A 26,316-nucleotide genomic window follows, 5' to 3' on the forward strand; every position below is an offset into this window, starting at 1 on the left:
AATTAACTTTCATTGAATTTAGCCTATTTAATCATGTTATGATGCCCTCACCCTGGGTTAGTTCAACTGACCTAGCTGAAAGGGTGATTATTCTGTTAAGCTCCTGATGATCCTTGAAGATGATGGAGAGGTGTTGATCTATCATGAGGGAGTTACTCCTCAAAGCAAATCCAACCTCTGAGCATGTTTGGGTGGCACGGTTAGCCTAGTGGTTAGCGCAATGCTAGTACAGTGCCAACAACTCAGGTTCAAATCCGGCACTGTCCGTAAGGAGTTTGCATGTTCTTCTCGTGTCTGCATGGGTTTCTTCTAGGTGTTCTGGTTTCCACCCATCCTTCAAAAACGTATGAGGCTTGTAGGTAAATTGGTGTATTTGGGCTCGTGGGCCGGAGGACCAGTTACCATGCTGTATGTCTAAATTTTTAAATGTTAAAGTCATGGTGAAGAGTCACAGCCTTGAAAGACTGATAGTTTCTCTTTCCACGCATGCCGACCGACCTGCTGGGTATCTCTTTACTTGGACTCATGTATCACCTCAGAATGTACAAACTGGAAACAGATCATCCTCAATTCTGCCCAAGAAGAAGAATGAGGATAGAGTTTATATGGCTGATTCCACAGAGTTTCTGGTTAACTAACCCTAAGGTGTTGACAGTGGGCACTCAGTGATTGTGCAACTCTGTAAGGAAATGGCTATTCTGACAGCAGCAGGAACAGTAACTGGATTACTAATTGGCATGTTCCGCACCCAAGTTAAAATTAACTTAGCATTTAGGTTCAGCAGAACGTAAAACCAATGTTCAACAGTGTCTGTCAATTTTTTTTCATGATTAACTCATCCCAAATGAACACAGTGTTGTGATGAAATCTGTAATTTTACAATAAAAAGATGAAAAAAAGTCTTGTTGAGGTGTCAATGGTTATCTAAACGGGAAAGTCTACAGACATTGCGATTCTAATGCAATACACAAAGTGCTGAAGAAACTTAACAGATCACACATCATCCACAGGAAGTAAAGAGTAAGCGATGTTCCAGGCCCCTCGTCAAGATATGGGCTCTTCTGGTTACTGTATTGTGTGGTTATCTGTGCCATTGTTATCCAGCATGTGGCAATGACTATGTAAAACACTGAATGGTGTCAATTGTGTTATTAATCATTCCACTTCTCTTGTATATGTGCAGGCATGTGCACATGTATGTGCAAAACACACACACACACACACACACACACACACACACACACACACACACACACACACACACACACACAGAGTATATATATACTCATAAACACATATACTGTATACTCACTCACACACACGTACACACATATACACACAAACACACACACACGCATGAAGACACATATGCAGTATCCTGTATATGCACGTGTGCGCGCACGCACACACGCACACAAACACACACACAAACACACACACATACACACACACACACACAAACACACACACAAACACATGCACACACACATACAAACACACACACATGCACACACACACACACACACAAACACACACATACAAACACACACACAAACACACATACAAACGCACACACACACAAACACACACACAAACACATGCACACACACATACAAACACACACACATGCACACACACACACATACAAACACACACACACACATACAAACACACACACACACAAACACACACACAAACACGCACACACACATACAAACACAAACACACACACAAACACATACAAACACACACACACACAAACACGCACACACACATACAAACACAAACACACACACAAACACATACAAACACACACACACAAACACACACACACAAACACATACACACAAACACACACACACACACAAACACACACACATGCACACACACACACAAACACACACAAACACACGCACACACACATACAAACACACACACACACAAACACGTGCGTGTGCCTGTATTCATGAACATCAGTGCATTTGTTATGGAATTGTTTTGTCAGGTCTCCTCTGCACTTCCACAATTTCTATTGAGCAGAACTAATTGCCCTGAACATGATGAGTCTTCATGAAAAACTACCCAGAACTTGCAAATAATTTTATGTTCTTACATAAATAGTTTACAAATAATTATCGGTGGCTGCTGAGCAAGAAACCCTGAACATGTCAAGGTCCATCGATCACACTGACTTGTTCTGGCAACCAGAGAACACGGCATTCACGTGGAAGACCAAGTGTGTGGTGGACTGAGAAATCCTGAAACGGCAGTAGCAAAAGCATATTTACGCAGAGTCAGAATTGAGACAATTGTACATTCATTCAATTTAAGTCTCTCAGAAGGTTCCGTTTCAGGCACATCAAAATCTCACTTTGCCGACCTTTTCCATTGCAAATTTTGTCACCAATTCAATCAGATCACGCGCTGATGCCTGAGCATGTTCAATTGACGTAGTTGCCAAGCCATCGAGTCTCTGTCACAACATTGTTGAGCACGTGTAAGTTTTGAGAAACTACGTTCACCCCTTGCCACTGATACTGTGGAAGTGGGAGAAGGGTCCTTAGAGCAATGGAAATATTGGGCACATGACCGAGGGGACGAAGTGCACTTTGTGAGAGCATGGACATTGGAAGTCTTCGAGCTGTGGCCACACAGATCTTCAGCATCAATATCTTTCTGAATTAAGTTAGCTTACGTTTTTATTCTGAATAGATTATCCAAATTTCACAACACTGATGTAAAAGTTTCAAAGGACCGGGCTATTCCTTCAAACTGTCCTGCTATTTCCCCCTAAAGTCACAGCTGCACATCTAGAACACCGTAAGACGATGTTGAAACCCACAGTTATTACATCTTCATTTCTATAAGCACCTACATGAATGTAACGGAAAAATGGCCATGTTCTTTCATGTCAGTAAGATTTGTTACATTTCATCCTCTGTGGCGTTCAGGTGCTGAAGAGCTCCTACTTTACCCGAGTCAGACCCTGCATTCAAAATAGATGTTTTGGTTCAGAGTTGAATCAGTAGGAGTTGGTCTTTTATTGGAAGCCATGGAAGGATCTCTGCAGTTACCTTAAAATTATGGTTTGAAGTGAAAGCCTTTGAGTGACAGAGGATTTTTTTTTTGTTTCTTTTAATTTTCCAAGTAAATGACATGAAGGCATTTCAACTTTCCAACAGGCAGAAAGGCAACAGGGTCTCAAGATGTTTTTTTCATACTGGCTGTAAATTGCTGGCGTGGCTTTGTCCCTACTTTAACAACAAATGGACATCACTCATCAATTACCATTTGACCTTGCTTTAATGTTTGTTGAAGGGAAATGGGTGGGGAATAATAGCATTGAATTTGTCCATTCATTATTTGGTTATAATGCATGCACAATGTTTACCTGCAGGTGGGAAAAACTCACTTATATTCCATCTATTTTCTCCATAGTGAAGTCCCTCTTCAGAATAGTCAAAACATTCACGCATTCATCAAAATAAATTTTAGTTTGAGCAAGCAATGCTTCCTGCTAGTGAAATTAACTGATTTTATTTTTGTGACGTCTGATGCAGATAACCAATGATGGTTCAATTTCAATTTCGGCTTAACTTTTTGTTAATACATGGAAAAGTTTAAATTTGAGCATAGAATTTCCACTAAATTACACATCCCATGTAAAATTCAAATGAATCTACTAGAAAGTGTTAAAGGTCAGATGTAAAATTAATAGTTTAGATTGGGGGTGAAACGACTCAATGCAATACAGTACCAGAAACTAGGTACCTAAATAATTGTCACGATATTTTTTGATGTCAATTTGCTACATTTACAGTGCGGAATTAATTTACCCACATATTATCAAACAAAACATCCAACTCACCAATAGAAAACTGCAGTTCAAGTGAATGTGCTATTAATAGACCTGGGTTTCTTTTGCAATTAAATTTCAGTACAAGTGTCTTTAATTCATCCCCACCCCTTCCCAAGTTGCAGGGGGAAGAAAAGTCAGGAGTTGCTTCCAACAAACACTGCAAATGTTGCTCGCCTGATGTTGTGCGACATATTGCGATGCGCATTCGCCAGCCGACACTCGTGGGACATAATCCATCGCGCCCTCGTGCGTGCACACCAGAATAAGGATGACCGCGTCCAGCCAACAGACCCTGGGACTCTGACTAATAAAGCAAGTACACAGTGACTTTTGTACATTTGGCCCCTACACATCGGATGTCTGGCAGCTGCCTATTTTGCCTAGTGGTAGCGCTGGCCCTGCCTGGTAGGTTGCATCACAGTGTGGAACGAAGCAAAAGCACAATGCTGGAGAAACTCAGCAGGTCAAATAGTATCCTTTGTATGGCAAGGGTACTGTCAACCAGGCAAATCTGACACTTTGTCAATGATGTAATAGCTTGCCTGAGAAGCCATCCCATATGATCCTCCATCTCCTTTTCCCACAAGCTTAATTTGCTAATCACAGTCATTGTGTCCACTTGGGTTCGCCATGCATGTGACTGGATGCCTTAGGTAATAACAATGCCACAAACCCCTAAGCAACATTTACATTCGCTCTGGAACAAGTGCAACATATCTGCAGATTGTTTGCTCAAGGAATGTGTGTGAAGGGAGGTTATTGAAATTTAAATGGAAGTTATCTAAGATTACAGCAGGATTCAGACCAACTGGGAAAATGTATAAAGCAGCCATTCTCAACCTTTTGTCTGGCTTTGCTCAATGTTTATGAGCCCTCTTCACTGTGAAGCAGTCAAATTTTGGTTTCTTCTGTACTTCTCTCCTAACAACTACCGAAAAAGCAATAAAAATGTTTCATGAGGGGAATGGTTGGCGTAGTGTTAGTGCCAGCAATTTGGACCAGACTGTGTCTGTCAGGAGTATGTATGTTCTCTCCTTGTCTGCGGGGGCTCTGGATTTCTCTCTGCTGTTCAAAAAAATGTACCGGGAGTGTACGTTAATTGGGTTTAAATTGGACAGTATGGACTTGTAGGCCGCAATGGCCCGTTGCCGTGCTGTAGGCCTCAATGTTTTTAAAAAAAAAACTTTTATTTAAATATGCTGTGACTCCCCCAGGTGAGGTAGGGGGGTGTGGTCTTTGAGAATGGACGGTGTAAAGTAATGGCCGATGGAAGTTCAATGAGGAAAGTATAGGTGTTGAATATGGGGAATAAGGCCAGAGCAGGATTTGCACAGTCAATGGCAGACAACTTGATAGAACTGAGAGACCGGTTCCAGAAGGTGACAGCACAGAGAGTCAGGAGAGTGAATGAGGCATTTGGCATACTTGCCTTCTTTGGGCATGGGACTGAACTGAAGAATTAGGATACTAGTGACATCACACTTGGAAGATTACGTGCTGTTCCAGAGGGTGTAGAAAAAAATTACAAGGAAGTTGCTGGAACTGGAGGGCTTGAGGTCTAAGGACAGACTAGATAGGTTAGTTATTTTATCACTGGAGTGAAGGAGGATGAGAGACAGTCTGAAAGAGGTCAATAAGTCATGAGGGGCAAAGACGCCCCACACTGTAACTGAATTCTGGACTTCCCAACATAAAGACCACAGTCTGTCCGGGTCAGTAGCAGAACGTCAAGCACCATCAAGCTGACCACTGGCATAACTCAGGGCTGTGTACTCAGTCCGCTCCTGTTCATGCTACTGACCCACGACTGCATCACCAGATCCAACTCCAACAGTGTAAGTTTTCAGATGATGCAACAGTAGTTGGCCTCATCAGCAACAACGATGAGGTGAACTACAGAGAAGAGGTGGAAAATCTCATGTCATGCTGTGAGAATAACAACCCAAGTCTCAACATGGACGAGATGAAGGAGATAATCGTGAAGTTCAGGAGGACTAGGAACAACCACCCTCAACTACACACATCAACAACTGTAGTAGAGAGAGTGGTGAGCACCAAGTTCCTGGAGTTTACTTAACTAATGACCTACCGTGGACACTCAAGATCTCCTCCCTTGCCAGGAAGCTGCAACAGTAACTGCACTACCTGAGAAGACTGAAGTGGGCAAGGCTACTGGCCACAGAAGCTTTATCAAAAGCGACCTGGGCAGTTTTAGCACAGTGTATTTTGTTGGCTGCTGAGAAATGGATTGGAGGTCAATCCACAGGATCATAAGAATGGCAGAGAAGATCACTGGTGTCTCCCTTCTTCCTCCCCCCCCCCCACCCGCCCCCCGCCCCAATTCAGGGTAATCTACTGGGATTGTTGTCCGAAGAGGGTGCACAAAATTGTTGAGGACCCCCTCCACCCCACACACCGCACCTTTCAGCTGCTCCCAACAGGAAAGAGATACAGGAACATCAGAGCCAGCACCACCAGGCTGAGGATCAGCTTCTTCCCAAGGGCTATGAGAATGCTGAACGACCAAAGGAACGACTCAATCTCTTCTATTTATGAAACAAATAGAGCCCACCTCACTGACAAAAGGCAAAGGAGGAAAAACCCAACACCCAACCCCAACCAACCAATTTTCCCCTGCAACCACTGCAACCATGTCTGCCTGTCCCGCATCGGACTTGTCAGCCACCAACGAGCCTGCAGCTGACGTGGACATTTTACCCCCCTCCATAAATCTTCGTCCGCGAAGCCAAGCCAAAGAAAAGAAGAAGAAGTTAAATATTTGTCCTGCATATATATTATTTGTCTGTATCTGCATTATGCCTGGTTATGTGTCTGCATGTTTTGCACCAAGGTTTAGAGAATGCTGGAGAAACTTAGCAGGTCAAGCAGTGTCCTTTATATAGCAAAGGTAAAAATAAATAACTTACATTTCAGGCTTAAGCCCTTCACAAAGGTGTCTGCAGATTTTCGTGTTTTACTTAATCGGGTTGAATTTGTACAATCAGATAACAATAAACTTGGCTACCCCACAGGGTAGGGAAACCTAAAACTAGAGGGCGTAAGTTTCAGGTAAGAGGGGCAAGATTTCAAGGGGATCCGAATGGCAGGTTTCTCACATAGAAGATGGTGGATCTATGGAATGAACTACCAGACTGCTGGAGGAAGGAACAATTACAATGTTTAAAATATATTTGGACAGATACACAGATGAAAAAGGATTAGAGGGATATGGGCCAAATTAAGCATATGGGCCTAGCTCAAGAAGTTACTTTGTTGGCAAGGGAGAGTTGGGCCTAATGGCCTGCTTCCATGCCGTAGGTTTCTGCCCCATCTGTGGAGGGAGTCTACAGTTCCCACCTTGACCTCATCAGCACCATCAAAACCCACAGAATTGGAGTGGAAGGAGCTTATCCTCAATCCTGAATGACCATCCAAGAAGAAAACAAAAATAAACCAAATGTTATTTTGCCTTACTTAGGAAGTCAGGTTCAATTCCATGCATGAGCAATGGCCCTGACAATTGTGAAGAGGAATCCCTTCGTAGGTAAACCTTCATGATAACTAGCTGTATTTCTGAAAGGTTCCAGGGACCACTTCATCCTTCACCCAACTAATTAATGACTAACTGGAACAATGTGCACTGGGTAGCTGATGCCGTAATGAAAGAAAATAGTTAACCAACATTTGATGGCTGTTTAATAGTCTACCAATTCTCCTAGACACACAATGAGTACATTTCATAGTTCGCAATAGTCAAAATGACTTAATTGATTGTCAGACTTTCAAATTTTAGGACCAAGTGTACCTTTATAACTGGACTGCCTGCATGATGACAAGAAGGTCTGCATAAATATATGACTGACTATAGTCATGGCTGTTTGTGGAACAGGTTGCAAGTGAAGACTTGGGTAACTCCTGACATTTGTGAGAGATATATGAGCTACGTGTTTGTAAATGCTGGCAGGAAGAGAAACCACACATACACAGCCTCAAAGAATTTTGGAAATAACTTCCATCTTCACCCAATATTAAAGAGAATGATTTTGCTTTTATTGGTAGTGTTTGTTTTTCCATTGTGGGGGAGACAAGAACTAGGGGACATAGCCTAAGGTAGTAGATTTAGGACAGAGATGAGGAAGAACTGCTTTTCCCAGAGGTTGATGAATCTATGGAATTTGCTGACAGTTGAAGCAGTGGAGGCCACCTCAGTGAATACATTTAAAACAAGTTTGGATAGATGTTTACAAAGTAGGCGAATTGAGGAATACGGGTGAAAGGCAGGTAGGTGGAGATGAGCCTATCATCGGATTAGCCATGACCTCATTAAATGATGGAGCAGGCTCGATGGGCCGGATGGCCGACTTCTGTTCTTCAGGACATGGACTTTGGAGCTAATCGTTAAGAGACAGAGCCTCAGTTTTAATATCTCAACCAAGACAATGTTCTTTGGCAGTTCAGCACGACAGGAATCAAGATGAAATATACTAATCTTGAGTTGAAAGTGAATTTTACATCAGCGTGACTGGTATAAGTGAGCCGAGTTACCCTAAGTTACTAAGATGAACAGCGATAGCTAAAACAAATATACAACGGGTGATCTTTTCTATTAATGAGTACAAAAGGTTACTCTTGGACTTGTTTCTGCTTTCAGGGTGTGATGAACTGGCTGAAGATCATTTAATTCCTTATAGTAATGATTGTCTCATTGGTGCTTGTTTTATTTTTAATGGAAATTGCTCATTCTGAAATGGCATTGTGGGGGCCCATCCCTCTGACTGCGTGACACACTTGGCCCATCCTGTTGGAAATAAGGATTATTCCACCCTTGCAGTTGTGGTGAAAGAATAACTTCTATTTATGCAGGATCATACAACAGTTCAGGGTTTAATCCTCACAACCATTGGGTTGTTGGCAAAGTGGAAAGTACATTTTTGTCCTATATTTCATTTGATTTCACCGTGGCAGTGGAGAAGGCTGAGGTGTGAGAATGGAGAGGGGAGTTGAAATGACAAACAACTGCAACCTCAAGATGGCCATAGAGGACAGAGTGCAGATGTTCATCAAAATAGGTTCCCAGGTCTCACCAAGACTCAGTACTCTCTTATCTGATTCAATATCATCTTCCTGCCTCCATCTCCATCTCCCTCTTACTCCTCCTCTGCCCTCTCTTACTTGTCTCTGTCTTGTCCATCATTCCCACATCATCTGGCTTCACCCATCACCTACCAGCCCGTCTTATTTTTGCCTCTTACCTGATCATTCTAACTTCCCTCTCCACTCCCAGACCTGATGCATGCTTTCAACTTAAAAACAAATACAAGAGGACTAGTTTTTGAATTGCTCCCATTCTCTAATTATCCTCCATCTAATTATTCCTTCCTTCCCCTACATTTACTTAACCTACCCTTTTAACTACATTTTACGTTGAAGAAGAACTGACTTTGATATGCCAGGATATCGAAGGAGGCAAGGAAAGAGGTTGCTAGGGCCTTGTTGTGTCCTCTTTAGCCACAGTGAAAGCCAATGTTGAAGGACAACAGGGATAATCCAGGATATTATACACTGCCAATGCTCGGAAATGATTAGAGAAGATTCTTAGGGACAACTTTTACTCCCGGCATGACTTTGTGCCTGGATGTTTCACAAATTTAAATGCTCTGTTTTTTGGAGGAGATGCCAAAGAAGATTGATGAGGATATTGAGGAGGAGGCAAAGAAGATAGATGGACTTTAGTCAAGCATTTGGCAAAGTATTCTAGATTGAGTCACATGGGCTCCATGGTGTGTTGGTAAATTGGATACAAAGTTGATTCAGTTATAGAAAACTGAGGATAATGGTGGAGGGGAGTTCCAGCTGGAGGTCTGTGACCAACGTCCTCCAATCAGCAGATACTGTTGTCTGATGGGTAAGTTTGCTAGTGATGTGACATTCAGTGGAGATGTGGATGGTGAGGAAGGCGGTCATAAATTAGTTGAAAAACGGGTGGAAAAATGGCAGATGAAGTTTAATCCGGACAAGTGTTTTGGGAGATCGAATGTTAAACCAAAGAGTATAGTAAATATTAGGAACCTTAGTAGCGTTAAGGCCCAGAGGGATTGAAGTGCAAGTCTATAGCTCCCTGAGAGCGGCAACATAAGTAAATAGTGTGGTAAGGAAGTAATCTTCTATCTCAGACAGATCCACAAGATTTATTTCAGACATTGCCTCAGAGAAGTAGCTGAATAACTTCAAGGTCAAGATTATACCGCAGCTCCAGATTTTAAATTGCCCTCCTTCCTACCTTATAATAATTCTCCACCAGTCCTTGGCCTAGTAATGGCAACTGAGGTTAACTGATTCTTCTAAAGTCTTTATCTAAATCAAGCAAGCAAAATCTGATAAAGGCAACTCACAGCAGTTCGAACTACCTGAAAGCAACCAGTTAACTAGAAGATGAACATTACAATCCATGGAGTTTTTCAAAGCAAATTTTAATAAACATTTAATCAATTTCAGGAGACGATATTACAATTTCCTTTTTGCCCTGGAATGTGTTGTATAACTATGGTACAGGATGTGCTAGTGAACATTCACCAAAAATTCACAAAACCAAAATTGGGAAACTCTGAGCTTCAGAAAGTTCTCTGTTAATATACAAACCACCTCCTATAAAATGGGATTTTGCATATACTGAGCATAATGATTATTTATTTGATTAGTGTTTCAGACTTGTCTTTTTTGAATTAAAGGCTATTAATCCTACCAGCCAAACTACATGTGGTTCCAGTATACATATGAAAATATGAACCTATTAGGACAAGGAGTATTAGTTCTGGGAACATTATTTCCTTCTGTCATTTAAAGCATAAGAATCTATCTAACCTCTAGACCAACTCCATTTATCAAATCTCTGAATTGACTGCAGCTACTTAGTCCCTGGACAAATCTCCCAGCCTGTCCCCTTTGCATTGCCTTCTCTCTCTGTATTTCCAGTCTTGATAAGGCTCCAGCTCAAAACATTCCTTTCTCCCATTGCCGCTACTCAACCCACTGAATTCTTCCAGCAGATTCCACCTCACCTACCCAGTCTCCAGACCAACTTCACTCATCCAGTCTTCGGACCAATCCTATTCACCCAGTCTCCAGACCAACTCACCCACCCAGTCTCTGGACCAATCCCATTCACCCAGTTTCCAGACCACCTCACCCACCCAGTCTCCAGACCAATCTTACCCACCCAGGATCTGGACAACTTCCACCAACTTACCTCTGTTCCATTCTCACTTAACTAGTCTCCAAACCAATTCTATCTAATCAGCCTCCAAGAGGATCTCACCTTCTCATGTCAGGAAGGAAACCCTCCCACAAGACTAGTGTAGACCCTCACCTCAATATCTTAATATGCATTTTAAAATGAGGAACTTATAGCCCACTTATTCCAATTCCCTTGTAATAGAAGTCAACATACCACTACAAGCTAACATTTTGATTAATTTATTGAACTTGAATGATAATGTGCTGCCATTGGGACTGCTTCAGCCCAATTTTCATTAACATACCTCTTGGCACTGAGTAAAACTGAAATAAATTGTACCTGTATGTCAAGAAGTCTTCAGATCCATGGTCCTGTGCTTTCACCAATTTCCCCCGCACATGTCTCAATACAATAGTTTTTTTAAACACATTTTTAACACAAGGAATTCAGCTTTCTGAAAAGTCTGAGAAGGAACCTTGCCACCTTCGTTTTACTTTTTAAATTAATCCACAGCACATCAACTTCAGGTAAGCGTCAAGCCACAGACAACCTCCTTTCTCAGGGATCAGATGGTGATAGATTGCACTGAATGGACTGGGAAACTGCTCCTCTTCCAATGCTCTCCTCAGAAGCAAGAAATGGAATGTCAAGATGAAACAATGACCCCATATGGAGATTCTCAATGACACTCTGTTCTCTACTGCCATCAGGAAAGAGGTATTAGGTGCCATAAGACTCGTACCACCAGGATCAGGAACAGCTGCTCTCCCTCCACCATCAGACTCCTCAACAACAAACTCAATCAGGGCCTCGCTTAAGGACCCTTACTTGTGCACCTTATTGATTTTCATTTGTTCTCTCTGTATTGCACAGTCAGTTTGCTTACATTCATTATCTGTTTACATGTTCATGCTGTGTACAGTTTATTTTTTGCACTACCAATTAGTGGTAATTATGCCACGTCCACAGGAAAAAGGAATCTCATGGTTTTATGTGATGTCACATATATACTCTGACAATAAATCTGAAATCTAATCTGAAAATGAATTATTGTCAAGGACAAGTAATTGGGAGGAATTATTTCTATATCCAACAAATTTGTTTGAAGCTCAGAGTTTTCACGCGTCACTTTTAGAACAACAACTGAAAATATACTGACTGCACAATACTCATTTATCACCGGGGAAATTACAATCTTGTATAATCTTCCCCCAGAGTCCTTTATACCTAATGGAGTACTTCTAAAGTGTCATCAGTTATAATGTTGGAAATGGAGAAGTTAATTTTGTTTCTAGCGAGATCCCATAAATCAATGATTTAAACGACGTTTGGTCATGCTGGTTGAGTTGGTTTGTAGGGTTATGCCCTGCTCCTCTTCAAAGTAGTGGCATCTTCCACAAATCAAATTAAGCTTCTCATGGATGGGAAATGCCAAAGGTGTTTCAGCTATCTAAAGAATGACCAGACTCTCCTCACAGTTATAATAATGATGTCAAGATGGTCCCATAATAAATAGTAAATTGTTAGACGATTGTGAAACTACAAAGCATTGTTATGGCAATTTTTTAACAATGCTATCTACATAACAATACTTTAACGATTGTGGCTTGAAATGCACATTCTCTCTCAATACGTATCCAAGAGCGATGTCACAAGATGGGAAACTCGAGGACACATTAACTTCAGAGGACAGTGCACCATATGATAGAATCAATGGTAAAATTGAAGTCCAAAGGCCAAGATATAACAAACAAAGAGCCATGGAAAAAGGATGTTCCTTAGACTCAAAGAAGGAATATCTTGGGGGAGGGGCAGCAGTGTGGTGTGTCCCGAAAGCTCATCATGAGGGACACTGAAGTTTATAATATAATGATCAAGGCTTAGGAGAAACACAGGGCACAGTTTCAACATTTGTAGATGACTTGACAGATTCTTTTAAAATTTACTCGTTCTCAGGATTGGTTGGACCAGCATTTATGGTCCATCTCTAATTGTTCCCTCAAGTGAGGAAGCTGAGGCAGTTAAGTGTGAACCACATTCACATGAAGGTCAGCTGGAGGATTTCCTTCACTACACAACAGGAAGCCAAAGTTCCTCATACAATGTTACCTCACTGCACAAGAACATCACCTTCCCTTGATCCCGCAATCAGGTCATTAGGAATTAGTGTTTCCTGGGCCTCCTATCCACCTGAAGATCCTGGGGCCACTCTCAGCCTGAAGGATCTGGGCCCCAGGGCTACTATGAAACCTCCCCCCAAGGCCCACTATCAGCCAAGGCCCACATTCAGCCTGGACCCCCCCTGCAACCACTATCAACCTGAACCCTCTAGGCACACTTTCAGGTGAATTTTCTGGGCTCACTGAATAGGTTGGTGTAGAGCACTCTGGGCCTCACCAATATCCAAGGGCTGCCTGGGCCTGCTTCAATCCTCCATCTTTTGAGGCCACTTCCAACCTCTGTCTATCAGGTCTACCAAGAGATTGTGCCTCCTGGGACCACTATCAGCTAATATATCCTGGGCCAGGTACGATCCGGTGAAGCCTGGATTCACAATGAGCCCATGCCCTCTGGGTTTGCTACACATCTATGACATTTTGGCTACAGACATTTCTTCCTACCCTCTTCAGGTTCCCTTGCCTAGTATGAGTTTGTAGGCCCGAGCCCCTTGCGAAGTTCGATCCATAGGCCCTCGATGACCCGTGCCTCTATGCCTATTGAATGAAGATGCAAACTTGCTTTGAACCTGCAAGTTTAAAGGAGGAAATCTTCCATCAAGATGAGGGAGAGGGTTTGTCGAGGTCAAATACTCCCAAACCATTGGAAGGACAGAATCAATACAACAGCTACTCTAAGATACTTGGATCTCAGAGGCCAGTGCAGGCACCCCACAATCAAGAGATGTTCAAGTAGCCAATCAGACAGATTGTGGAATTTAGAGTGGGGCCAAACAGCCTCAGTAAGTCATGGAATTAAGGTGACTGATGGAATGAGGAAATGCATGGACCAGAGAGAGTTCAATGGCAGCATAGATTGGATGTGCTGAATAGGTCCCTTCCACTCCGCATGACATTTCCCACGCCGCTTCATCTCATTTCACTGATGATGACCTCATGTGGCTTTTGCCATCGTTGACTGTCATCGCCTCACCTCAATCCATGACATGTCTCATATGGGCGATGAGCTGTTGTCTCATCATCACGTGGGAGTGAACACATACATGGATCATCTAGAATAGGACACTCTGCCTTCGATTCTTCCCCCGGCCTGGTAGACAAATACAGATAGTTAGAGACTTTATTTCCATTGTTATTCATTCAGAACTTTTCACATTGACCTTCAGCTTTTCGGGTGAGTGTGGATATGCCATGAGAAAGTCAACAGGGATCTTATGTATTCGATGAGGCACAAAAATTGGAATGCACTCCCATTTAAACTAAGCAGCTTTTTAATTCTAGTTATAGCCCTGAAAGAGGCGCTTCGGCCCAACTAGTCTGTCGCAAACTATTATTCTGTCCAGTCGCATTGACCTGCATCTGGATCATAGCTCTCCATAACCCTCCCATCCATGTTCCTATCCAAAATTTCATTCATTGTAAAAATTAAGCCTGCATTCACTACTTCAGGTGGCAACTTGTTCCACTCTCTCACCACTCTCCACGGGTATAGGTTCCCCCTAATGTTCCCATTAAACATTTCACCTATCATCCTTAACCCATATCCTCTTGTGCTTGCCTCACGTAACTTCAGTAGAAAAAGCCTGCTTGTGTTGACTTTATACCCCTCAGAAGTTTGCAAACCAGCATCTTAATTTCAGTTACTACCGAGCACCCTTATAACTTCACAAACTGTCAACTCAATCCCTTTTAACCACACACATTAGTAACCCAATTCCACTTGTCCCCCACTAGCTAACAACCTAAACCTAGTTATTCTGTTACAACCAGCATTGGAATCACAGTAGCAAATTGCACATGGTCATCGTAATTACCCTGTTCAAATTGCCTCTATAATTCCAGTTGCAATATCAAGCAGTATGTTCGTCCTCATCACTTTGCACTAAATTTATCACACTCTCAGTTGTCCCCAAGTGAACTTCAATCCTAGAACCAGTTATTCCAATCCCAGTTAACACAGTTACTGAAGGTAATTCTGAACCTGTGCCATCAGCTGTGAGTGAACAACAGCCTTTCTCAAACAGACACTCTCCATTTTCCCTGCACTGCCAAGAGGAATGCCTCAGTGAACAGTATGGGTCATCCCAGCGGAACTCACCAGACTGTGGATAGGAAGACCCTCGGTAACCTGGGTCCTTTTGCAATTGGATTTCTTTCAAAGTAAAAATACTGATATCTGGAAAGAAATTAAAAAAAAACATTTAAACATATTTTGATTCAGTGACCCCCTGATTAAATTTTGCACAAATCCACCTCATTTCATCAAATCTACTGGCTGTAACTGGTGAAGTCACTAGTTAGATACCTCTAGCCTTATTAGAGGCAGTGAAATAATGGTTAATTGGTCTGATTCTTGGGATGGTTGGACTGCAGTAGGAAGAAAAAGTTACCGACGCCTGTATTCATTCAAGTTTAAAAAGCAGAGAGGATCCTGTCTATGAACTCACAAAAAATACAAGGGATTAAGTTGTCCTTTCCATTTCATTAAATCTTGTTCAACTGGTTAATTAAATAGAATTGCAGAAAAATAGCCCATATTACAAAAATGAATTCCTCATTATCCTCAGTTGCTCAATCTTTCAAATACTTCACCTTAAATACTGTAAATATTCATGCATAATGCGCTTTGTGTATAATGTGACCTCCCCAATTTTGATGGGAAAAAGGGAGAAAAATTTTACCCCCCCCCCCCCTTGTATAATACGATCCCCTTCCCCTCGCCTGCCTGAGTCGCACTGGCATCTCTCTCTCTCCCTTTCCCACCCGAGTCGCGCTGCCATCTCTCCCCCTTCCTCCTCCCCCCAACCTAGTCGCGCTGCCGTCAATGTAGTCAGCTGTTAATAATGAATGGTTCAAAATGAACCAGCAAACATCATACTACGCACAAAGTTTTCCATGGTTGCATCTTCAAGTTGTATACAATGTATCACATTGTTAAACCTGGCAGAATTTTAAAAAAAATATAAACTCGTATAATGCGACCCCCCCCCCCCCCCACTTTGAGCTCAAATTTCAGTACAAAATTTTCTGCATTAGATTCGAATATTTACGGTATATTTAATAATCTTGCCCCCAGCACCTTAGGGGATCAGAGGATTCCAGAAATTCACTATGCCCTGAAAGAAGAAATTCCTAAGCATTTCAGTTTTAAATGTAAAATTACTGATACCTGGAAAGAAATTTTAAAAAAGTTAAACACATTTATGATTCAGTGTATTAATAATTATTAACTTATAATTTATTAATTTTGGGGTGGCATGGATGGCGTAATGTTTAGCACCATGCCTTTACACCACCAGCGATCGGGATTGGTGTTCAAATCTCCTGCTGTCTGTATGGAGTTTGTACGTTTTCCCGTGTCTGCATGGGTTTTCCCCAGGGGTTCTTGCTTCCTCCCACCATTCAAAACGTACCGGGGGTGTAGGCTAATTGGGTTTAAATTGGGCGGCATGGATTCATGAGCCAAAATGGCCTGTTACTGTGCTGCATTTGTCTAAATCGTATATATGTACTGCATATAAATCACTTGTAAATATGTGTGCTATGTCAAGATATCTGATTGGATATTTTTACACTAAGGACTGAAAAGTGTCATCCAGTTGTTCTGATACAATTGAATGATAATAATAAATCTGACCTTGAAACGAACAGTCGCTTCTTTTTAGCTGGTTCCCTTTGTCTCCCACTATTGGAAATATCTCATCATCTCCCCTGTTAAGCCCCTTAGGACCTGATATGATTAAATAAAGTCACCATCCATTTCTCTAAACTCCAAGGCTAGCCTCCCTTGATAGAGTTCCTCATCCCAGATATAGGCCTCATGATTCTCCACTGGACTGCTTCAAATGTTTCTCTATCTATTTTATTAAGGGGACCAAAACTGTGCACATCAACATTCTAAAACTCCATTCTTTTGGTAATAAAGGCTAAGATGTAATTTGCCCTTTGCACTCCTTCGGTTTGTTTTATTGTCATGTTAAATGAATGATATACCTCAACTTTTGTTTGCTGTAAGGCAAAGTCTCCATGAGCATTAACAATAAAAGAGAGGCAAAACAAGAGTCCCTTCAGAGACACCAGTCAGAGACTGGATTCGCCTCCAGTGTTCCCACTACCTTGTTACACCCTCCTGCTCAATGCATGCTCGAGAATGCTCAGAACTTCCTTCATTCGCAGTTGCACTCCATTTCGACATTAATCCATCTGTGCATGACTTCCCCACCTTAAACTGAACCCCTCAATTTATCTCTATCCTTTTGCACAATCACAACCTCCTCATCGCAATACGCCCTTTCACCTATTTTCATTGCCATTGGCCAAAACTTACATTCTCCTCACTTTGTCTGAAATTCCCCAGAACTTACATTTTGTTCCTCCTCTAACATTGATGTAAATTGTAAACAATTGAGAGCCAAGAACTGATCCCTGGGGATCTTTCCCTTCACCTTACTAGAGGAAGTGCTCATCAGTTCACTGGACTAATTCTTGGGATGGCACGTCTGCTGTCTCAGGAGTAATTAGGTCACCTTAGTCTGTATTGGTTAGTAGAATGAGAGAGGATTGAAATTTACAATGCTCTAACAGGGTAGGTAGACAAGATGTGTTACCTGGAATGATTTAGAACAAGAAGTCACTGTTTCAGGTATAGAATAGAGAATGCCATACCAAACATCCTCAGGATTTAGAGGAAGATAAGGCACTCTCTTGGGCCAGAAGTCACTGGAGATATTTACCCTGAGAAACTTAAACCTGTTTACTCTCTCCACCTCAGCACCGTTGATGTAGACCAGGGAGTGAGCTTCGCCCCTCCTCTGAAGTCTGTAATAGCTTCTAGGTCTTGGCAACACTGGTGGCAATGCATTCTATGAAGAGTAGCTTTATTTGTAATAGCAAATGCCCACAAACAAAGCTGCAGCAAAGAATCAAGTTAGCTACTTTCAGCGATGAGGTCAAGGAAAAAAATGTAAGCCTACAAATAGTATATTCCCTGTTATCCTTTCAATAGTTCCCCCAGATCTTTTACATTAACCATGTTTCTGACTCAAGATGAGGGTATGAGCTAGAGAAGCTTTCTTCCTCTCCAGTGTTACAGAGACAGCTGCAAGTTTTCATTAAATGATAGAAACTCATCCCACTGAGAAAGGGAACTCACTGTCTGGTACAAGGTGGACCCTTTCTCCCAAACTTTTGAAATAAGCGTGCTGGAGAGCATCCTCAGCTGAAGTCCTCTTCTTGGCTTCATACTGCGGCAAAAACAGAAGGGAAAGGTCAGACACACTGTGCCAGAAGGTTCTATATTTTAACTTACCACAAATTAAGTCAAAACGGGACTGATCAAAAGGAGAAATAAGTTAAGCAAGTCTGTTTCTAATAAGGTCTTGATTGTAACCACATTTTATTGTTGCCTTGCAAGGAACCTATTTGTGATCAATGGAAGATCACAGCCTTTAGACTAATCCTCCAGGGTTTGCCAGCTCTGCGGTTATGCTGGTGTGTATAGGCCAGTCAAAATGTACAGCATTTCTCAGCTGCCGTATCCTGGTGCTTTCTCACTTCCCTGGAGAGCTCCAGTAGCGATTTTGTAACCCAGCCAGGCAAATAGAAAGATGGGAAGAGACTGGTACCTCACAGGAGACCCACCACCATAAAGGGGGCCATTTCACCAGTGCCACTTCCAGGAAAAATGTATTTCAGTCATTTCATTTTCCTCTTTTCTTATTGCCCTGGAGCCCTGCAGCTTACTTTTTCCCACCTACCCGTCACCTATGGAGTAATTACAGAAGTCGATTAATCAACCAGCATGTCTTTGGGAGGTGAGAGGAAGCTGAACAATGCAGCAGAAACACTCGTAATCTCAGAGAACATGTATACCTATGCCAACTGCATCTGGAGTAAGGATCAAGCCAGTGTGCCTGGACCTATGAATAACCGGCAGTTACTGCTGCACGACTGTGCTACATAGGGAGCACAGGAGAACTAATAGAAATACCCAAACTTATGAGGATTTCTAAAACATTCAATGAGAAAGGTTGGTGCAATGATTGCATAGTGGTTACATTTGGCTCCAGTAACAAGTAGCCTCACCTATCAATCCGAAGAATGCTTACAAACCCCACCACAATAGCTAGCTGGGGGATTTAAGTTAAATAAATGTGGAATAAAAATCTAGTCTTGGCAATATAAAATCCTATTCAGTTTGTTTACATCCTCCAAAAAATAAATGTCACCTTTATCTGGCCTGCCCCATTTGTGATACCAAATCCTCAATCTTGGGGTTCACTCTTAACTACCTATTTTAATGCCACGAGAGGTTATCCACTTCTGTATAATGATGAGTGATGCCCCAAACCATGAACAGACTCACAACCATATTGACCTTGGGAGCCAAGTGGGTGATCCAGCTCTGTTTCCTCCTGGAATCCCCACCACCACAGAAATCACATCCCAACCAATTCAGTTTACTTGACATGAGGAAACTGTTGTGAGCACTAGGTAAGAGCAAGGGCCACGGCAACAGACAATGTCCCAGCGGCCATTCTGGAGGTCTCCAATCCCAGCGTTACCTGGGCATTTTACTCCAATGGTTCCAATACTGGTTCCTACCCAGCAATGTGGAAAATGGCCAGATAGTTATACTCATAATCAACACAGTGATGGCAGGCGTCATCAACATTCACTCACCAATAACCTGCGCCAATGCACAGTCTAGGGATTTGCCAAGAACACTCTGTTCCGGACCTCACGGCAGCCTCAATTCAAACATGGACCAGAGAGCTGAAATCCCACGGTGTAGTGAGAGTGACTATCTATGACATGAAGGCAGTATATGATTGACTTTGACATCAAGGTGTACAAATAAAACTAAGGTCATCGGGCATCGAAGGGAAAACTCTCTGAGTCATACGTTTCTCGAAGTAAGGTGGCTGTGGTTCACAGACACCAATCATCCAAATCCCACATCTCTGCAGAAGTTCATCAAGGCAGATTCCAAGGACCAACAATCTTCAACTGGTTCAGCAGTGACCTTCCTTCCCTCACAAGGATTAAAGTAGTCCACTAATGACTGAACAATGTTCTATTCCATTTGAACATTTCCAGTAAATTAACCAGCCTGTGGCTGCATGCAGCAAAACCTAGACATCATTCAGTTATGGCCTGATAAGTGGCAGTCATATTCATGCAACAAAAGAGCTTGGCCATGATCACCTCCAAAGAAAGAGAGTGTGACCTCCTCCTTTGGTAACACTAATATCATTGAATGCCAATCCCATTATCAATATCCTGGGATTACCATTGAATGGAAACTCAATTGCATCAGCCTTATACATACTTTATCTACAAGAGCAGATCAAAGACTGTGTATCCCATAGCTAGTGATTCAACTCCTGATATCCCAAGGTCTTTCCAAGTCAGGAACATGTTAGAACACTTGCCTAGATGAGATCGTTGCCAACAAATTTCAAGAATCTCACTACCACTGAAAATTTGCCTTTTTAGGACCCCATCATTCATTCCTTAACAGATATTCTCTCCATCACTGTCACCCTGTAGCTGCAGTATACATCTTCTACAAAATGCACTGCATTTATTTGCCTGGTTTATTCGACTCTGACAATACCTCCTAAATTCATACCCTCCTGCACCAAGATATTCTAGGGCAGCTCGTGCATAGGAACACCACCACCTGCACCACCACCTGAATCTTCAATTGGAACTATGTTGCCTGTTCCTTCACCATCATTAGATTTAAATTCTGGAACTCCCTTCCCAGGAGCACCATGGGAGAACCTTCATCAGAAGGACTGCAGCAGTTCCAGAAAGCTGTTGGCCAGCTCAATGACAATGAGAGAGGGGCATTTAATGCTGTTCCTGACAACAAGGCCCAGATCATGAAAGTGGATTACGAATAATAATCCATTTCTCTTTGCCCAATTCACTGCATCTACCCTCTCAAAATCCTCAGTCCAGACAGAGTCAGCATTGTTTACCAATTCATCAGACTAAGGAATATGGTTTTCAGACTGTCCCCCCAAACTCACATTACACCTTAAGCAATCTCTGTGCTATAAGGGCTCTGTGATTAGTGAGGGATCGTTTAAAGTGGTATGTGAACAAAAAGAAAAAGTTTCATAAAGGTTAGATTTACTAGAATGTTGTCAGGATTACAGGATCTAAGATATAGGGAAAGGTTAAATGTTAGGTCTTTATTCTTTGGAGCATAAAAGGTTGAGAGGGGATTTGACTGAGGTATTTAAAATTATTAGGGGTATAGATAGAGCTGTCGTGGAGAGGCTTTTTCTGTTAGGAGAGGCTTTTTCTTTTAAGAAAGGGGTGATACAAACAAGGACATGAACTGAGAGTTAGGGGACAAAAGTTTAGGGGAAACATGAGGGGGGACTACTTTACTCAGAGAGTGGTGGGTGTGTGGAATGAGCTTCTGGATGAAGTGATGGAGGCAGACTCAATATTAAATTTAAAGAGAAGTTGGATGTATATGGATGGAAAAGGAATGGAGGGTTATGGGTTGAGTGTAGGTCAGTGGGGTTAGGTGGGAGAAAGTGTTCCGCATGGACTAGAAGCACCAAGTTGGCCTCTTTCTGTGCTGTAATTGTTATATGGTTATGGTTTCAAAACCATTGTTTTAATTGTACCTAATTGACTCATTATGTGCACGGTTTCATAACTCCAAAAGAAATGGGCCAATGACAATTTTTCTCAAGCAAAATATTTCAGTAATAATTGGGTCTAGAGCAGCGATTCTCAACCTAACCTTCCCACTCACATACTACCTTAAGCAATTCCTTACTAATCACAGAGCACTTATGGCATAGGGATTGCTTAAGGTGAAATGTAAGATCGTGGGGTGGGGGGGGCAGTTTGAAAATCACTGCTCTAGGTCTTACTAGTGTAGCTGTTCATCAAGAGCATTGGCTCGAGCAGCTGAGAGATTTACTTGATTTGTTCGTCTACTTGCTCAGCTCTCAAAACAGGTTGACTTCAAATCAAACATATATTGGTTGACATGTTGATTTTGAAATGATACTTCCCGACATCCTTAAAGAGGACAATCCATATAAAAGAAATATGGAAGTTAATTGTTTTTATTCAATAACTTACAAGTATTTTCCACTCTAATTTTCAGTACAGAAAGTCAAGTCTACATCATGTCTTCAGGTACCATCCAAGGCCTAATTCAGGGCTAGATGGGGTCAGCTATCAAATAAGTCATTAAGGATTCCCTTGGGTTAATGGCAGGGAGATATCAGTGGATTGACAGGGATGGACATGAGGTGGGTTTAAAACTTTCTTTTGTTGGATCCCAATGAAGTCCTAATTATCATGGGAGCATCCAAAGATGGTCATTCCTGAGACCATGTCATTTAATTTCTTCCATAATGATCTATAAGAAGCATTGCTGAGGCAAATCTATTTTGAGCAAACATCTAGAACAATTATGTCAGATCGACAGGAGTAGTTCACGCTGGGGAGAATCCGTTCAGATGTCCAGGGCCCTAGATGCATTAAATGCTATGGCCGTGGTTCTCAACCTTTTTTTCCACTCACATACCACCTTAAGTAATCATTCACTAACCACAGAGCACCTATGGCGTAAGAAAAAAAAGGTTGAGGATCACCGCTCTTTGGGAAGTGCATTTTCAATTGTGACAAGAAATAAACAAGTGCAACATTTATCTGGTTTCTTAACTACAGTGAATACCAAACACATTGGTGTGACAATATACTTGAGATATTTAAAAAATACACTAAAAAAATTTCAATTATTTAGCTTCTTACCAATAACAGATTGGAAAAAAGATTTAGTCCTTCCGCATCCAGCCTAGAAAAATAAATCAAAGAACTTGAGAGATTCTCACCTGGACAAGAGATTGAAATGTTGTCATAGACAATAATTTGAATTAACTTGAAATGTCCAAACGAGCTATGGCTTAAAACAAGCAGATGAAATTCCTTTTTTCATGGCATTGATAATCCACTTACTGTGAATGTATTTATACCATATTAAAATAGCAGGAATATAATCTATCAAAGAAGTTTGTTCAATGAGAGATGAGATAAGGCTCTGCTTTAATGTCTTGCCCAAAATACGGTACTTGTGATTATATAGCATCCCTCAGTGCAGGGCTGGGTTTTTGTACATATGGCCCTTGAACAACATTTTACACATAATCATTTGAAGCAAAAGTGTGCTATCTACCACTAGACCATAGATTTATGCTTCACACAATGTAAGATAACACTGAATAAACAGGATAAATGACCAGTGTACCTGGGCACATGAGTTATTATTTGTTGAGGTCGGTAGTAAGGGAAGTTATAAGCTTTGAATTCTTCATTTGTTGTTATCCCTGACCATGTATCTTCTGTTGGAGTTCCTGAAACAATATATTAGAGAGGGAGAAAGAGGAAGAGCTAAATAGAGAAGAAAATTTAACCCACTTTTATTATCTCTATATCAATGATAGGAATGATAACACGATTAGCAGGACTTTTAATTTTACAGATGACACCAAAGTTGGGCAGAGAAGAAGGTTATCTAAGATTACAACAGGATCTAAATCAACTTTTGGGCCAAGGAAAGGCAGATTAAATTTTACTTGGCATTTTGGTAAATTAAATTAGGACAGGACGTGAAAAAACTATATACTCCTGTGGAGTGTTAGGGTTGGACCTGGGGCACATGTATATAGTTCCCTCCGAGTGTCAACAAGAAGATGAAGAAGGCATTTGGGCATGCTTGCCTTCATCAATTAGAGCTCTGAGTACAAGATTTGGGGCACCATGTTGTTACTGTATAAATCGCTTGTGAGATCACACTTCGAGTACTTTGTGCAGCCTTGAATGCTCAGCAATAAGAAAGATGACATTAAGTTGCAAAGAGAGCAGAAAATGTTTGTTGGAACTGGAGTACTTGAGTTATAAGGAGAAGATAGACAGGTGGAACTCTTTTCATGGAGCATTGGAGGCTGAGCGATAGGGATAGATAAGATACATGGCCACAGTCTTATTCCCAGGTTAGTGGAGACCAATATAGAGGTCATAGATTTAAGGTGAAAGGGGAAATATTTCAAAGGGACACAGGAAACAACTTTTTCATCCAGCATGCAGTGGGTACGTGCAATGAGGTGCAGAGGAGGTGGTAGAGTCAGGAACAATTACATTTCAAAGACATTTAGACATGGACTGAAAGGTTTAGAGGGATGTGGGCCATACACAAAAACAGGATGGGTAGGTAGACAATGTAGTTGGCATGGATGAGCTGGACCAAAGGCTCTGTCTATATTTTTAGCTCTCTGACTTAATAACCATACCTGTGGAGAGAGGGCAAGGCCAAAGTATTTTGTCTCCATCTTTACCAAGGAAGAGTCTTCAAAAAGTTTGGGATACAAAGGTTGTAAAAATGCCAGCTGCACTTAAAGAAGATAAATCACTGGTCCAAATGGAATGGAATACAAATGCTGTGAGAAGTAAGGGTGGGAATTGGGGAGATATAACCCATAATCTTCTAAAGTCTGTAGATAGTTGTTGATGCCCGAAGAATGAAAAACTGCTTTCAACTTTGTTGAAAGAGGGTAAGGACAAGCCCAGCAACTACCTGTACATTCCTCTCTTCATAACTTCAGCAACATTTAAAAATGATAATCAGGACACAAATACCAGTCCCAGAGAGATGGATTAGGGAAAGTCAACATTTTGGACGGCAATTCTAACAGGAAATGGAGGCAGATTCAATCCTAATGTTTAAAAGGTGACTGTGTAAGTTGAAAAGACAATATTTGGTGGGGCATGGAGCGGGGGTGGGGGTGGGATGTGGCTGAATTGGATTTCTCATGAAGCAGAACCAACAGTGAGCAGAACAGCTTCCTCCTGTATAGTAGCTTCTGTATAGAAACCTTTCTCTGTGAAATTGGAAAACAGTGAGAAGAAGTAACTGAGTAATCAATCAACTGCAAGCATGAGCAGCAATCAGCTTAATGCAAACCATCATAACATCCATTGGTTGGAGTTTAAGTGAAGTTTGCTTAGATCTTAGAAATGTTCCTTTGATCCACGGGGTGGATCAGATGTCAGAAAGTTTGAGTTCTATTGGCCTAAAGCTCAAACATCAGTAAAGATATGACATTTTTTCAATGATTAAATGTATTTGGATTTTAAATTCTGCAACAGGTAAGATGGCAATCCACCTAAAGAGCATTTACTTTTTTGTAATTACACAATTTCAATTTATGTGCATTTCATTCTGCCTTTGGAATTAATCTTTTTGATCCAACACATTAGTGTTGATAATTAAACTCTCTGGAAAGAGGGTGGAACAGATTTGGGTTATTTTTGGCATCTCAATCCTAACACTCACCTAAAAGCCTGAAAATTAAGTGCAATTCTTCCTTGACTGTGGAACCAGGGAACAATGGCCTTCCAGCAGCCATTTCATATAGTATACAACCAACTCCCCTGGAAATATAGAGAGCACATGATATTGAAATTATCACACAGCCACTGGTTGCGGTGCAGAACAGAGATATATAGCTTTTTTTTAAAAAAAAAACAAGCATTTCAAGTTTATTATTATCATCCAATTGTATATGTACAACTGGACCAAACAGTGTCCTTTGGTCCTCGGTGCAAAAAACATGCAAACACATAATATAGACAGTACACATATTTACAAGCAATTTATTTTCAGTACATATGTAAAAATAAAAAAATATTGTTAGCAGTCTCACTGCCCGTGAGAAGAAGCTGTTTCTCAGCCTGGTGGTGGTTCTGGTTCTAAAACTCTGTATCTCTTTGCTGACGGGAGTAGCTGGAAAATGCTTGTTATGGGGTGACGGGAACCTCGGCGATTTTGCACGCCCTCTTCACACAAAAATCCCAGAAGTTCACATCGATAGATTGATGCGGAGGTGGGGGGAGGGAGGTGTGGAGAAGTGAGACTCCAGCACTCCTTTCTGCTGCTCTGATGGCCCTGTGAATTGACCTCCGCAACCACAGCAACCATAGCGCTCTGTGATGCAGCCAAGGAACAG

At 41.6% G+C, this 26,316-nt stretch overlaps 1 protein-coding gene across 4 annotated transcripts in view; it reads right to left on the minus strand.

The window, feature by feature from the left end:
- Positions 1-2,126: 2,126 nt before the first annotated feature.
- Positions 2,127-26,316, minus strand: part of LOC138765150 (cyclin-dependent kinase 18-like) — a 96,455-nt gene continuing 72,265 nt past the window's right edge. For 3 of the 4 annotated variants that reach the window (XM_069941979.1, XM_069941980.1, XM_069941981.1), the window contains exons 11-16: positions 25,644-25,741; positions 23,559-23,664; positions 23,066-23,108; positions 18,423-18,513; positions 15,369-15,446; positions 10,311-14,360 (exon numbers count right to left, since the gene is read on the minus strand). In XM_069941979.1, the coding sequence (XP_069798080.1) occupies positions 14,323-14,360; positions 15,369-15,446; positions 18,423-18,513; positions 23,066-23,108; positions 23,559-23,664; positions 25,644-25,741 (454 nt within the window). In that variant the 3' untranslated portion in view covers positions 10,311-14,322. Of the gene's footprint in view, positions 2,259-10,310; positions 14,361-15,368; positions 15,447-18,422; positions 18,514-23,065; positions 23,109-23,558; positions 23,665-25,643; positions 25,742-26,316 lie in introns of those variants that run through there. The other variant, XR_011358503.1, reaches the window with a different exon arrangement.

Source organism: Narcine bancroftii, chromosome 5 (genome assembly GCF_036971445.1).
Source record: "Narcine bancroftii isolate sNarBan1 chromosome 5, sNarBan1.hap1, whole genome shotgun sequence".
Taxonomy (NCBI): domain Eukaryota; kingdom Metazoa; phylum Chordata; class Chondrichthyes; order Torpediniformes; family Narcinidae; genus Narcine; species Narcine bancroftii.